The sequence below is a fragment of the Pelophylax lessonae genome (genome assembly GCF_965119305.1).
Source record: "Pelophylax lessonae genome assembly, chromosome: 1".
Lineage (NCBI taxonomy): Eukaryota > Metazoa > Chordata > Amphibia > Anura > Ranidae > Pelophylax > Pelophylax lessonae.
Genome location: NC_138768.1, coordinates 516,544,056 through 516,558,523, shown reverse-complemented (window position 1 = coordinate 516,558,523; position 14,468 = coordinate 516,544,056). Strand labels below are relative to the sequence as shown.

Genomic DNA, 14,468 nt, shown 5'->3' with positions numbered 1-14,468 from the left:
AAAGATGAAAGAGAAACAGGGCATTAAAACTGTTAAAACCAGCACATACCTAGAAAGAGCAGGCTGGCCACTAGGGGGTGGCGATGAGTCCATTGCTCGAGTAAACTCAATGGTGCACTAGTTAGGGATAGGAATCCTAATAGGAAGAGGACATAACCATCAGTCCCATTTACACAGAAAGCAAGACCCCCAGGGGAAGGAACCTTCTTACCTTAACCACAGGACCGGAGCCTGGGGGAGGCTACCGATATGCCGACCTTCCCGCCAGCTCCGGTCTAATCCTAAGTTTAAATAGACCGCCGGGCCGTGACACGCCGTATTGCGCAACCGTGCGTGACGTCACAGCGCACCACTGCGTACTGCGCATGCCCAGAAGTGCCGAACAACCCGGAAGTAGCGGCAAAGACCGTGGCGGCGGCCAAGAAGCACCATAAGTAAGTACTAAGCCACAGAACTAACGAAACCTGAGCAATAACTGACAGAAAAACACCCTAGACACGAGCATAGACAAAAAAAGGCACTAAAAACAAAAGATAAGCATAAAAATGAGGAAAAAGAAATGGTCCCATATAAGGGCTTACCACCCTCCGATAGCATAACCGAGTCCAGGAGACGCAACACCGGCTTGTGCCTTCAGGCAATAAAGGGCCACCCGCAGCAGCAGGGCTCTCTCGGCCAAACCACATAGCTCCAGCTAAGGGTCTCTTCCATTGCCCCTCCATACCCCGCTAAGAGCCAGGGCTTATCGGAGACTCCAAAACTCAGTCTGCCACCGATATACAGGACCAGATAGTAGGAACATCAGACATATGTATGAGGAGGACGAAAAAAGAACACTGATGCTGAAAGGGTGCAAAGATTTATGGGAGTGGGGTCTTATGAGGTAGGAGAGGAGGCGGAGCCTACCCGAACGTATGCTGCCATGGAGTCTGTCAGGAAATGCGTTTTTTCACAATATTTTCAGTCTTTTTTTATTTATAGCACAAAAAATAAAAAACCCAGTAGTGATTAAATACCATCAAAAGAAAGCTCTATTTGTGTGTAGAAAAGGACACAAATTTTTTATGGGTACAGTGTTGCATGACTGAGTAATTGTCATTCAAAGTGTGAGAGCGCTGAAAGCTGAAAATCAGTCTGGGCAGGAAGGGGGTGAAAGTGCACTGTAGGCAAGTGGTCATGGGCAAAATTACTTTTTTTTTCTTTTTTGCTTTTAAGTGTAAATGTGAGATTTGAGGTCTTTTTGACCCCAGATCTTGCAATAAAGAGGCACTGTCATGCTTATTTCTATTACAAGGGATGTTTACATTCCTTGTAATAGGAATAAAAGTGATAAAAAAAATTTTTTTTAAAGGGACAATGTAAAAATAAAAAGTAAAATAAAAAAAAAAAAATTTTTAAAGCGCCCTGTCCCTCCGAGTTTGTGCACATATGCAAGTCACGCCCACATATGTACACAGTGTTCAAACCACACATGAGTTATCGCCACGTTCGTTAGAGCGAGAGCAATAATTCTAGCACTAGACCTCTTCTGTAACTCTAAACAGGTAACCTGTAAAAATGTTTAAAGCGCCGTCTATGGAGATTTTTAAGTACCGTACTTTGTCACTATTCCACGAGCGTGTGCAATTTTAAAGCATGACACGTTAGGTATCTATTTACTCATTGTAACATCATCTTTCACATTATACAAAAAATTGGGCTAACTTTACTGTTTTCTTTTTTTTTTTTTTATTCAAAAAAGTGTATTTTTTCCAAAAACAATTCCGTTTGTAAGACCGCTGGGCAAATACGGTGACACAATATATTGCAACAATCTCCATTTTATTCTCTAGGCTAGGGTCTCTGAAAAAAAAAAATTATATAATGTTTGGGGGGGGGGGGGGGTTTAAGTAATTTTCTAGCAAAAAAATACTGATTTTAACTTGCAAATAGCAAATGTCAGAAATAGGACTGGTCCTTAATGTGAGTGCAGACTAGCAGGGTACTAGGGAGGGTAACAATCGATCTCGGGCATGGTTCGTTCATTCTCAGTATGAGCGCACCCTAAGGCCCCTCTCACACATACGGTCCGTTCAGTTCATCAGTTCAGTCACGTCAAAATGTATCAGTTTTTCATCCGTTTTTCATCCATTTTTCATCCGTTTTACATCCGTTTTTTGTCAGTTTTTCGTCCTTTTCCAATCAGTTTTTTGTCCTTTTTCATCTATTTTTCATCCATTTTTCATCCGATTTTTTTACATCCACTACCAATGCAAAAATGGATGAAAAACATACTGTTTGTCCGTTTACATCCGTTTTTCGTCCGATCCGTTTTTTTGACGGATGAAAAATAGGGCATTCATTTGTTACAAAAAACTGACATTGACGGAAGTGGATGAAAACGGATGTTAACGGGTGATCATCCGTTGACATGACGATGCACTGATGTCCGTTTTTCATCCGTCAACAGATGGATGAAAAACGGCCAAACGGACCTATGTGTGAAAGAGGCCTAAAGCCTCGTACACACGCAACGATTATCGGCCGACCGATCGTCCGACTTTTGTCCAAGTTGTGTTTTGTTGGTTGGAATGTGCCTATACTGCACATGAATTTTCTCGGCCAACAAAATTCTACTTCAGAAGTGATGTCATGTGTTGGTTTGTTTTCTTTGTGTTTTTTCTTCACTAAACATGCCCAGACTTGCTCATCAGATTTTTCCCTGTCGAAATCTGTACTGACTGCACGAAAATCGGCCGTTGTGTTGACGGCCAACAAAAATTTTATAGTCTGCACACCAGATATTTTCGGGCCGAAAAGTCGGAGTTGGTTGTCGGAAGCATCATACTAACAAGCCGAATATCGGCAGATCGGACGTTGGCTGAAAATTCCCTGCCAATTTTCGACGCGTGTGTACGGGGCTTTAGGCAGCTATCACTAAACAGGCATCCCCACTGGAAGATTTTACCATACTTCCTGTTCCGTTGACATCTGTAATATTTTGGATTTCTTTCCTGGTGCCAATTTCAGAATGCTGATCAAGTTCGATAATTTCATCGTATTTTTGTTGTTCAGAAACACTTGTTTATTAATCTGCTATTATATATGCAGAATTAGGCCTTGTTAGGAAATGTTCTAATTTGTTACACTGTTACACTGCCTGAACAAATGCTGTGTGTATGTCTCATGTAAGCGTCTATATTTAGGTATGCTAATTATGTTACACAGTCATATTGTTAGCAGATTTTGCTGCAGTTAGTTTTTTTTTTTGGGGGGTTTTACATATCTGCAAAGAAAAGTTGATTTAAAGCTGTACTGAAAACAAAAAATTGCAGCTAACTAGTACTTACACTGGGTGTGGTGGTTGTATAAGTTTTCCCTTTTTCCCCTTTATTTTCACCTGGAGATCCAACCAGTAAGGCTGGCCATACACTATACAATTTTCTTATTCAATTTCCTTTAGATTTACCTTTAACTATGTAGTGCAAGGGTCTGCCTGATTGCATACAAATTGAAAGTGTTTAGGTTTGACCCTATATTACATGGTTTTGGTAAATCTAAAGGAAAGTTGAACAAGAAAATCGTATAGTGTATGGCCAGCCTAAGCCTTTTATTTTAATTTAGTATTTAAACTCAACTTATTTTACTAGACCAAGCTGGCCAGTAAGAGCAGGGGTCAAACTTTCTAAAAAAGGGAGCCAGTTTGACTTTAGTGGGGCCAAACTGTGGCCATTGGGAGTAGAAAAGGTCCTGACGTCAGTGGGAATAGACCTTGCCTTATCTTTGGTGTCACTGGGAGGAATTGTGCCCCATCATTGGTGACAGTGGGAGTGATTGTTCCCTATCATTGGTGTCAGTGTGTCATTGGGCCCAAATGTTGCTGTCATTGGAAGGAATTGTGCCCCATCATTGGAACCAAATGTTGGTGTCATTGGGAGGAATTGTGCTCCATCATTGGTGACTTTGGGCCCAATTGTTGGTGTCATTAGGAGGAACTGTGCTCCTTCGTTGGTGGCGGTGGGAGGAGTTGAGCCCCATTGTTGGTGTCAGTGAAGGGAATTGTGCCTCATCATTGCTGTCATTGTGGCCCATTGTTGGTGTAATTGGGGGGAATTGTGCCCCTTTACTGGTTTCATAGGGGGAGGGGGGATTGTGCCTCATTGTTGGTATCAGTGGACCAAATAGTGCCCCAGAGGCCAGATAAAAGGAAGCAAAGGGCCACATCTGGCCCCCTGGCCGTAGTTAGGAGTCCACAGAGTTCGAGGGTTGATCTAACGATTTAACACTGGGGAAAATGCTTACAATAGTCAGCTTTTTAAAATGTATTTATTTACCACTTCAGGACCAGAAGATTTTCCCTCTTAATGACCAGGCTATTTTTTGCGATTCGGCACTGCGTTATTTTAACAGACAATTGCGCGGCCGTGCAACGCTGTACCCAAATAAAATGTATGTCCTTTTTTTCCCACAAATAGAGCTTTCTTTTGGTGTTTGATCACCTATGTGATTTTTTTTTGTGCTATAAACAAAAAAAGAGCGAAAATTTTGACAAAAAATCCATATTTTTCACTTTCTGCTATATAACATTCCCAAAAAAAATTTAAAAAATCTAATTTTTTCATCCTTTTAGGCCAATTTGTATTTTTCTACATATTTTTGGTAAAAAAATCCCAATAAGCGTATTTTGATTGGTTTGCACAAAAGTTATCACATCTACTAACTAGGGGAAAGATTTATGTCATTTTTATTTATTTATTTTTTACTAGTAATGGCGGCGATCTGCGATTTTTAGCAGAACCGCGACATTGCGGCGGACAGATCGGACCCCTAACTGACATTTTTGACACTTTTGGGGAGAGCAGTGACATTACTACAGTAATCAGTGCTAAAAATATGCACTGTTACTGTAGTAATGACACTGGCAGGGAAGGGGTTAACCCAGGGGCGATCAAAGGGTTAAGTGTGAGCCTAGGGTGGTGTTTTCTAACTGTGGGGGGGGGGATGGGCTTGTAAAATCAATAAAGAGACCTATGTTCCTAAATAGGAGGAACACAGGAGCTCTGCATTGATTCCAGAGACATCACACAGCCATTCTCTCTTCATGGTGAGCGATCATAGGTGCCTGGCGGCAATCGTGGCTGCTGGCCCTGTGGATCGGCTTCCCCACAGTATCGCTCCCGCGGACCGCCGTGCAGGTAACCTGCCAATCTGCCGCTGTATAACTGTGGGGGCTAGTCGACAAGTGGTTAAAACATTTATCCCAAAAGGATAAGAAAACTGTTGCTATAACTGCGCGAAAAAAAGGGTTAGCTCTAGTTCAGCTTTAAGGTGGGACTAAACCTTCTATTCTTTACAACCATGGAATTTGCCATCTTGGTCCCTGTTTCATCTGTTGTTGTCATAGTACTGCATATGTGATCAGCTATGACACCAGCCATTTGATGGCATGACAGTTTAGTTGTGAGCTAACATAAGCCTAATCGTAACTGTAACAATTATCATTCAAGGAATACCTTGAATGTAATTTCTTTGGTAAACAGGTACATTTGTGGATTTAAATGATAAGTTCACCTTAACAAAAAAATAAAATAATAAAATGCAGGTTAAAAAATGTGCATTTATTTTTTATTTTTTCTGGAGCCTCTAAAGCATTGCACCCACGATCAGCAGATCACAGATCAGTTTATTGAAAACTACAAGCTGACAGCCGCAAAGCTGTCGGGACCTGTCATTTATCCGTTCACAGAGGACTGCCAATGATTGACACGGCCAGGCGGGTAGAGCCTCGCTCGTACGCGTTTTTTTTAAATTGTGACAGCTAACAGGGCGGGGGAGATCCCCGCTAGCTGTCAGAGAGGGGGATCAGGGGGAGCAGAGGCTGGTCTGTTTGTAACATGTTACATGAACTTATCCTTTAAGTCCAGCTTCAACTTGTCCATCTAAGCCTCTGTTCACACATATGCGTGCTGAAATCGCTCTGTTTTCTAATGTGATTTCAAGGCAAGTTTTTTGATTGAATACCATTGCATTTTCAATGCGATTTTAGTATGTGTGCGATTTTGGATCTGCCTTATCCATAGGAGGCCTCTTTCTCTCCCTCCTCTATGTAAAAAAACCCTCTTCTATGCAAAAACACCTCAGAATCGCACTTATATCTGAATACTTATCACAGAATGTCACTATACTCTATGGGCTGCGAATTTGGAATGCATTGCTCCAAACTCATACAGGACCCTTTTTAGAAACGCAGTCAAAACGCAGTGTGGTTGAATCGCATGTATGTGAACCAACTCCATAGGAACACATGCTATCTGGCCTGTCATGCAAATTACTGTCTGTGAAAATGCTTTACAAATCGCATATGTGTGAACCAGGGCTTAAAGTAATTGTAAAGTCTCGTTTTTTTTTTTCAATAATAGCAAACATGTTATACTTACCTGCTCTGTGTAATAGTTTTGCACAGAGCAGCCTGGATCCTCCTCTTCTCAGGTCCCTTTTCGTCTCTCCTGGCCCCTCCCTCCTGTTGAGTGCCCCCACTGCAAGCAGTTTGCTATGGAGGCACCCAAGTCACAGCTCCCCGTGTCCATTCAGACACAGATCTGGGGTTCGGCCACACCCCCTCTCTCTCCACATTGGGTAACTGACTTTGATTGACCGCAGCAGAAGCCAATGCCGCCGCTGCTGTGTCCTAGCCAATGAGGAGGGGAGTCCGGAACGACTGAGACAGTTGTGGATATCACTGGATAGATAGGAGGCTCAGCTATTAGAGGGGCTGAGGGGGGGGGGGGGGTGAGGGGGCTGCTGCAAACATAGGGCTTTTTATCTTAATGCATTAAGGTAAAGAAACCTTGTGACTTTATGACCCCCTTTAATCTACTAGTACATCTATCACTGCCATCTCCCAGAATGACAATGCTGCTGTCCAAAGGTGGATCCATTGCTCCTCCATCCAGAGTGGAGACACCCTAATACAGGAAGTATTTTATTGGCCTGACCACCAGGTAAAAATAATGGAAATAAAAAGGAAAACGAATGCAGCAACAAAATATATTGATTAGTAAGCTGCAGAATATTTAATGTTTGTTTGTTTTATTACTGCTTTATGTTTCTAGAGTAAAATCAGCAATCTGTGCTCCATAATCTATTTATATTTTTCCCAGCAATTTTTTGTGCTGTAGCTGTCATACATTTTCCTGATCTTTAAAGTATTACTAAACCCACAACAGTAAAATCAGTCTGTATATGCAGTAAAGTATGCTTGTTATACTCACTGGGGAACCTAAGAGGTAATCCTCTGCACTGTGTAAAAATGTTGTTTGATCCTGTCCTCTCTGATCCTAATCTTCTTTTACTGTCCCCAGTAAATCTCCTGATGGTACAAATCCTTCCTTGTGAACACTCTGCACATGCTCAGGTTGGTGTGTATTGCTAGAAAATTTTCTTTTTTCTTGGGAGGGTGCATGTGATCAGCACAGGGCCAATCAGCACTGTCCAGACAGAGGGTCAGGGGTCCTGCAGCCTCATAGGACAATTAGGGGAGAATGAAAACTCCTCCTACAAACTTTAACCAGACACTGATAGAAGTCACAGGACTGTTATATACTGCTGATGAGAAAAAGTATTTAGCAGTTTATATTTTAGAGAGTCAGCCTGGGGCAGGGTTAGTTGAAGAGAGCAGGTACTTTTTTTTCAGACCTGCTTTTTTATCAGCTGGTCCGAAAGTGTCATTGGAGCTGTTTGCTGAGAGAGAGAGACATCAGCGTGCTGTGTGGAAGGCTCCACTCAGGGCCGACCCTACCATGGGTCCTGCTGGGTCCATTGGACCCAGGTAGAACTTTGAGAGGGGCAGCAAATTGATACGCAAGATTTTTTTTTCGGCAGTTTTGTATGTCATCGGTTTGCGACGCGTTATGGGCGGAATTTCACTATCTCATACTGCTGCCTGTAGTGCAAACTGATGAGTACAAGGACGCGAATCGTCTCCTCTGGGGAACGTCCCTTGCGTGATCGTGGTGTGTGCAATGACGTCAGACATCAATGCACTCCATCTCACGCAGGGCAGGCTGGATCTTCTAGAGCGGTGGGCGCGGCAGACACAGAAGTGACAGGAGGACTGAGGACAGACAGTGGGTGTTTGGTGGACCGGTCTGGTGGGGAGTTATGGAAGAAGATAACAGTATATATAATATTTTTTAAATTTTATATTTAAAAATATACATTTTTTGGGGGTGGTTGGGGGAGGGGCAGCATTTCATTCTTGGACCCAGGCAGAACAATGTCTTGGGCCAGCCCTGGCTCCACTTGTAAACTGTTGCCTGCTGGGTGAGATAAAACCTCTGTAAAGGACTGTAGCTGAATAAAAGCACCTTTTACTTTTACTGGACTGTCTCTGAGCCGACTGTTCACCCCTCTGATCCCTTACAATATTTACTAAAATAATTGCATTTCCATGTGCTGTGTACTGTGGGAGACCAGATATAGTGAATGCAGGGTCCTTGGTTAAGTAACACTATAATGTTCAAAATATTATTTATTTTTTTATTATCCCTGATGCTATCCTTGGGTCATACGTGTATTTTTCTCCTACCTTCATGTCGGAAGTGTCATGTTCAAGGCGACTCAGCTGGCTGCTGTTGTCCTGCAGCTCCCTCCTCAGGTGAGAGTTCTCCTTTCTTAAGTCCTCTACCTGGCGGACCAGCTGATCGTAGGAGGCAGGAGAGCCGACCAATCCAATCCGTGCACAAACCTGTATGCAGAGAGGTAAACATTTAAAAATTGATGCTCAGAAATGTACACACACATAGTAAGGTCACATAGGTTGGATTCCATATACGTTAAAAAAGGAAGACTGTAAAAAATGTAACGCAAATGAAGCTTGCCTTAAGTTTCTACCAAGATTTAGGCTTGAAAATATATTTTAATTAGATCCTGATTTGTAGCACCTATACAGTGAGGGAAAAAAAGTATTTGACCCCCTCCTGATTTTGTACATTTGCCCACTGACAAAGAAATGGTCAGTCTATAATTTTAGGCTCGGTTCACATATATGCGATGCGGGAAGGCTGCGAATTCGCAGCCTGTTCCCGCATCGCACACGCACCCCCGGCAGTTCACACTGCCATATGCGATACGCTGGGGGTGTCAATGTTATCTTAACGACACCCCCAGTTTGATCGCATATCGCAGTGCGATCGTGCAGCTCGCACAGGATCGGATCGCACAAGTGTGAACCGCTGTGCGATCCGATCCTGATGCGGCTGCAAAAATGCCTCCTGTGCGTGTTTGCTGCGGGAGCGATGCGAATTTAGCCATACAGTTTGTATGGCTAAACTCGCACCGCACAGCTGATCGCATGTAATGTCGGAGCAGTGCGCTCCGACATTACATGCGAACCCCGCACACGCACAAGTGTAAACCGGGGCTCAATGGTAGGTTTATTTTAACAGTGAGAGACAAAATAACAACAAAAAAATCCAGCAAAATGCATTTCAAAAAAGTTATAAATTGATTTGCATTTTAATGAGTGATATAAGTATTTGATCCCCCCTATCAATCAGCAAGATTTCTGGCACCTAGGTGTCTTCTATACAGGTAACAAACTGAGATTAGGAGCACTATTTTAAAGGGAGTACTCCTAATCTCAGCTTTTTACCTGTATAAAAGACACCTGTCCACAGAAGCAAGCAATCAATCAGGCTGCATTCACATGTCAGCGTATTGATCGCGGGCAGAATCTCGGTAACATCGCGCAAAAAAAATTGCGGGACGCATTACGCTCCAAAGAAGCTCTTGTACTTTTTTGTGCGTAATGCGTCCCGCGATTTTTTTGCGCGATGTTACGGTGATTCGGCAGGCGGAAATCGTGGCAACATCGCACAGCGTTTGGGGTGCTAATGCAAATCACGGGGAACGCACAGGCGTCCCGCGATTAGCAATGATTTCCGGATCGCGGGCGGAATCGCGGCGATTCTGCCCGCGATCAATAGGCTGACATGTGAATGCAGCCCCAATCTCTCCACCATGGCCAAGATCAAGGAGCTGTCCAAGGATGTCGGGGACAAGATTGTAGACCTACACAAGGCTTTATTGGGCTACAAGACCATCGTCAAGCAGCTTGGTGAGAGGGTGACAACAGCTGGTGCAATTATTCGCAAATAGAAGAAACACAAAATAACTTTCAATCTCCCTCGGTCTGGAGGAATTTCAGTGATCATGAGAATGAATCTTGTCAATGATCTTAAAGTGTTACTAAACCCAGTATTATAAAAAAAAATGTTCTTCAGCCCCCCTGCACTGCCCACAGCTTTTAATCGTTTTACATTAAAATACTGCAGCTATATACCTTGTTAGCTGATCTGTATATCGCGATCACGTGATACTCTGCAGGGTCCACTCAAGTCCAGAGTGTTCAGGTAGGAGGAGATTTAATTTCCTCTTGAAATCCTGTACAGCCTGTGTCCTCATGCTTTTAAGCAAGGCCCGAAGCGAAAAAAAAAAAAAAAAAAAAATAGCGCAGGGCAGACATGACCATGTGAAGAGGGGAGACAGGGCAGGTGTGAGTTAAATTAAATTGTTTTGAGTTGGGGGGTATTCAGGGATTGGTGTATCAGGTTTGGGAGGGGTTGAGGTACAGTTAGGAGGGGTGGCCCCTCAGATTGGAGGTCAGTGGAAGTTCAACGGACGAAGGAAGAAGAAGCTTGGTCACCCACCTTTTTCACTGCAGAGCATCTCACCTCAGCTTCCCTGGTCTGTGATGGCGGATTTGGACGTTTTGCTGGAGCAAATTAAGGCCGCTGCCGCGGTGAAGGGGACTGAGTGGCTCCGGTCCCAGGTCTCCACGTTGATGGGGGTTCAGGACTCTGCACAGGATTCGGAGGGGCTTGCGGTCCCGCGGGCTCGGCGGTCACGGCCGCCGGAGCGTTTTTCACCGGACCCTTCCCCTCGAGCTCAGCGTCATCCTGGGAGCCCCGACAGGGACCCTTCAGGGCCGCCGGCTAAGCGTACTCCTGCTGCGGCCGTGCGCGCCTCTGGGAGGAATCCTCTGCATGGACGGAGCTCTGGGGGTAGTGGGGGGAGGCGGCCTTCGGTCTCTCCCCGTCCCTCTCGCCGGGGTGCTACTGGACTGGCGGGCTCCCCTACTGGCGATGCTCCGGTCGGAGGGGTGCCTCGGCGTGGGAGCGGCTACATGGCGGCCGGTGGCAGCAGTGATCGGCGGGACTCGGAGTCGGCCTCGGCTGGGCGCAGAGAGATGACGCGGCGGGGCAAGTCACGTGGCCGGGTCATCGGAAGTTCGGCTGGTTCACAGAGGTCTCCGTCGGGCGGAGCTGGAGTACGGGGGCGTGGACGCCTGTCGCTCGGCTCTGCAGATGGCGGGAGTGCGACACCTGGTGGACGGATGTCGGCGGTGCCCGGGGACGATCGTTCGGAAGGCGAAGTGTCCGGATCGGATGTGGAAGAGGATGTCGGTGGTCGGTCGGCGACGAGGGAGGCTGGATCGGCGGCTGGGGGCGCCCCCCCTGGGCAGACAGGTGAGGTCACAATTCCTTCTCTGGCTTTGTCGGATTTGCGGGGCTTGTTTGATGTGGGGGGTGGGAGTGCTGGAGGGGCTCGGGGGGTGGGGGTGTCACGGCCAGTGGGGGCGGGGACCCCGGAAGGGGGTGATGATGGGGGTTTGAGGGGCTTCCTCCTGGGTCTACGGGACCTCTTGGGGCGTTTGCCCCCGGGGGACGGGGGCCGCTTGTCTCCAGCGGCGGCTTGGGTGCCTCCGGCGGGGGGTTCGGGCACGGAGCCGGGGGGGGCCCCGGGGCTGGCGGGGCCGTCTTCCACGGGGCTAGTTGCGGGGGGGGCTGGGGCCCCTCCCCAGGTTGTTGGTGCTCCGGCAGTGGTGGCGGTGACGGCCGGGGCGACGGGGGACAAGACCGGGACGGCGAAGGAGGGGAAGGCGGACGCTGTTCGCCTGGACGATTCAGCGAAAGGTGAGGTATATGTTTGTTTTGAGGGCCCGTTGGGGGCACATTTGAAGCAGGAAGTCCGGGAGAAGATCTGGAAGGGGGAGTACGTGGAAATCTTCACGCTGTTGCCCCTCGAGAAGTTTCACCTGGACAGGGTTAAACCGGAGGAGCGCAAGAAGGAGGACGAGGAGGCGCGACGCTATCGGCTTATCCCTCGGACCTTCGCCAATTGGCTGCAGGCCTTTGCCATTCTGGCGGGCGTCATAGGGGAAAAGGCGCCGGAAAACTGCTCGGCCCTGTTCTGCTACATGGACGCTGTAGGGGAAGCCTATCGGGTTTACGGGGGGTCGGCCTGGCTGCGGTACGACGAACAGTTCCGGCAGCGGAAGGCGGTTAGGCCGTCCTTGCGGTGGGACCACAAGGACATCAGCCTGTGGATGCGGCTCATGTCGTCTGCGAAGGCTCCGAATCAGTTTTTTCCAGGGGGGGCCGGTGGTTCTGCGACCCCGGGACAGCCGGCCGCAAAGAGGAGGGGTTTCTGCTGGCAATTTAATGAGGGTTCCTGTAAGTTCGGTGGCACATGTCGCTTCAAACATGAATGCTCCGGTTGCGGAGGTTCCCATTCCTTGGCTCTGTGTTTTAAGTCCGGAAAAGGGCGGTCCGGAGAGCCTTCGCACAAAGGGGACGACGCCGGTGAAGGTGGAAAGGCTGCGGCCTTTTCTAGATAGGTACCCCGATAGGGCGGCTGCCCGACTTCTGGGGGAGGGTTTTGCGGTGGGTTTTCGTATCCCTTGCTCTTTGGCCTCGGTGCCGCCGGTGGCGAGGAATTTGCGTTCGGCATTGCGCCACCCTTTGGTGGTGTCGGATAAGTTGCACAAGGAAGTGGCTCTCGGTCGCATGGCGGGCCCGTTCTCGGAGGTGCCGGTGCGTGACTTGGTGGTTTCGCCGTTGGGGGTGGTTCCCAAGAAGGAACCCAACAAGTTTCGCCTCATTCACCACCTCTCCTTCCCAAAGGGTGGGTCTGTGAATGACGCCATCGACCCGGATGCCTGTACGGTGTCTTACATTTCCTTTGACGCCGCGGTGGCCTGGGTGCGACATTATGGGCGGGGGGCCTTGATGGCCAAATCGGACATTGAGGCGGCGTTCAGGTTGCTCCCGGTTCACCCGGACAGTTTTCGATTGCTGGGCTGCCGGTGGCAAGGGGCGTATTATGTGGATCGCTGCCTTCCTATGGGCTGCTCCATATCGTGCGCGCTGTTTGAGACCTTCAGTTCCTTTGTGGAGTGGGTGGTTCGGGAGGTTTCCGGTGTGCATTCGGTGATCCACTATTTGGACGACTTTCTGTGTGTGGGCCCGCCCTCTTCCAACGGGTGCGCGATCCTGCTTGCCACGTTGCAGCATGTGGCCGGGAGCTTCGGCATTCCGTTGGCCCCCGACAAGACGGAAGGCCCGACCACGGTGCTCAGCTTCCTGGGCATTGTCGTGGATTCGGAGGCCATGGAGTGTCGCCTACCGGAGGATAAATTGGGGGCTTTGAGAGCTGAAATTGAAGGGGTGCTGGGTTTGCGCAAGATTCAGTTGCGCAGCTTGCAGTCGTTGCTGGGTAAATTGAATTTTGCCTGCCGCATTATGCCCATGGGCCGGGTTTTCTGCCGACGGCTGTCGGCGGCGACTTCGGGGGTGAAGTTGCCCACTCACTTCGTCAGGCTCAACAGGGAACACAGGGATGACTTGCGTCTGTGGCACGGTTTTTTGGCCACATACAATGGTAGATCCTTGTGGATGGCCGGGCCGATCAGCAACTTTGATTTGGAACTGTTTACCGATGCTGCTGGTTCGGCGGGGTACGGGGCTTTTCACCGGGGGGCGTGGAGCGCCGCCCCTTGGCCGGGGGCATGGCAGGTAGCGGGGCTGGTCAGCAACTTGGTGTTGCTGGAACTGTTCCCGGTGGTGGTGGCCCTGGAGATTTGGGGGGCGGAGTTCAGGAACCTGAAGGTTCGCCTCCATTGCGACAATCTCGGGGTGGTTCAGGTGATCAACCGCGCGTCGGCTTCGTCTCAGCCGGTGGTGCGCCTCCTCAGGTATTTGGTTTTGCGGTGTCTACGGTTGAATGTTTTCCTGTACGCTGTGCACATTCCGGGGGTTAAGAATGATATTGCTGACGCGCTGTCTCGTTTTCAGTGGGACAGGTTCCGGGAGTTGGCACCGGCAGCGGAGCAACGCGGAGTCACGTGTCCGGAGTGGGTATGGGGGATTGCCTTGGGGTCCTCGCTGGATGGATCAGGAAGTCGGTGAGCGAGTCCACGTGGTCGGCTTATTGCAAGGTATGGTTGGAGTGGCTGGAGGTGTTGCGGGTGGCATCGGTGGATCCTCTGGGTCCGGAGGTCAGGTGGGTGTTACTTTCTTTTGTCTCTGATCATTTTGAGAGGGGCGCGTCGGCTTCCGCTGTGGCTCGCAAGTTGTCCGGCTTGGCCTTTCTGTTTAAATTTCTGGGTTGTCAGGATTACACGAAGGACTTCGTGGTGAGACAAGCGT

General features: G+C 48.2%; 1 protein-coding gene across 1 annotated transcript in view; it reads right to left on the bottom strand.

Moving 5' to 3' along the window:
* Window positions 1-14,468, bottom strand: part of APC2 (APC regulator of WNT signaling pathway 2) — a 118,676-nt gene that overhangs the window by 59,366 nt on the left and 44,842 nt on the right. Inside the window, exon 3 of the mRNA XM_082264002.1 lies at window positions 8,567-8,725. Coding sequence (XP_082120128.1) covers window positions 8,567-8,725 — 159 coding nt within the window. The remainder of the gene's footprint in view (window positions 1-8,566; window positions 8,726-14,468) is intronic.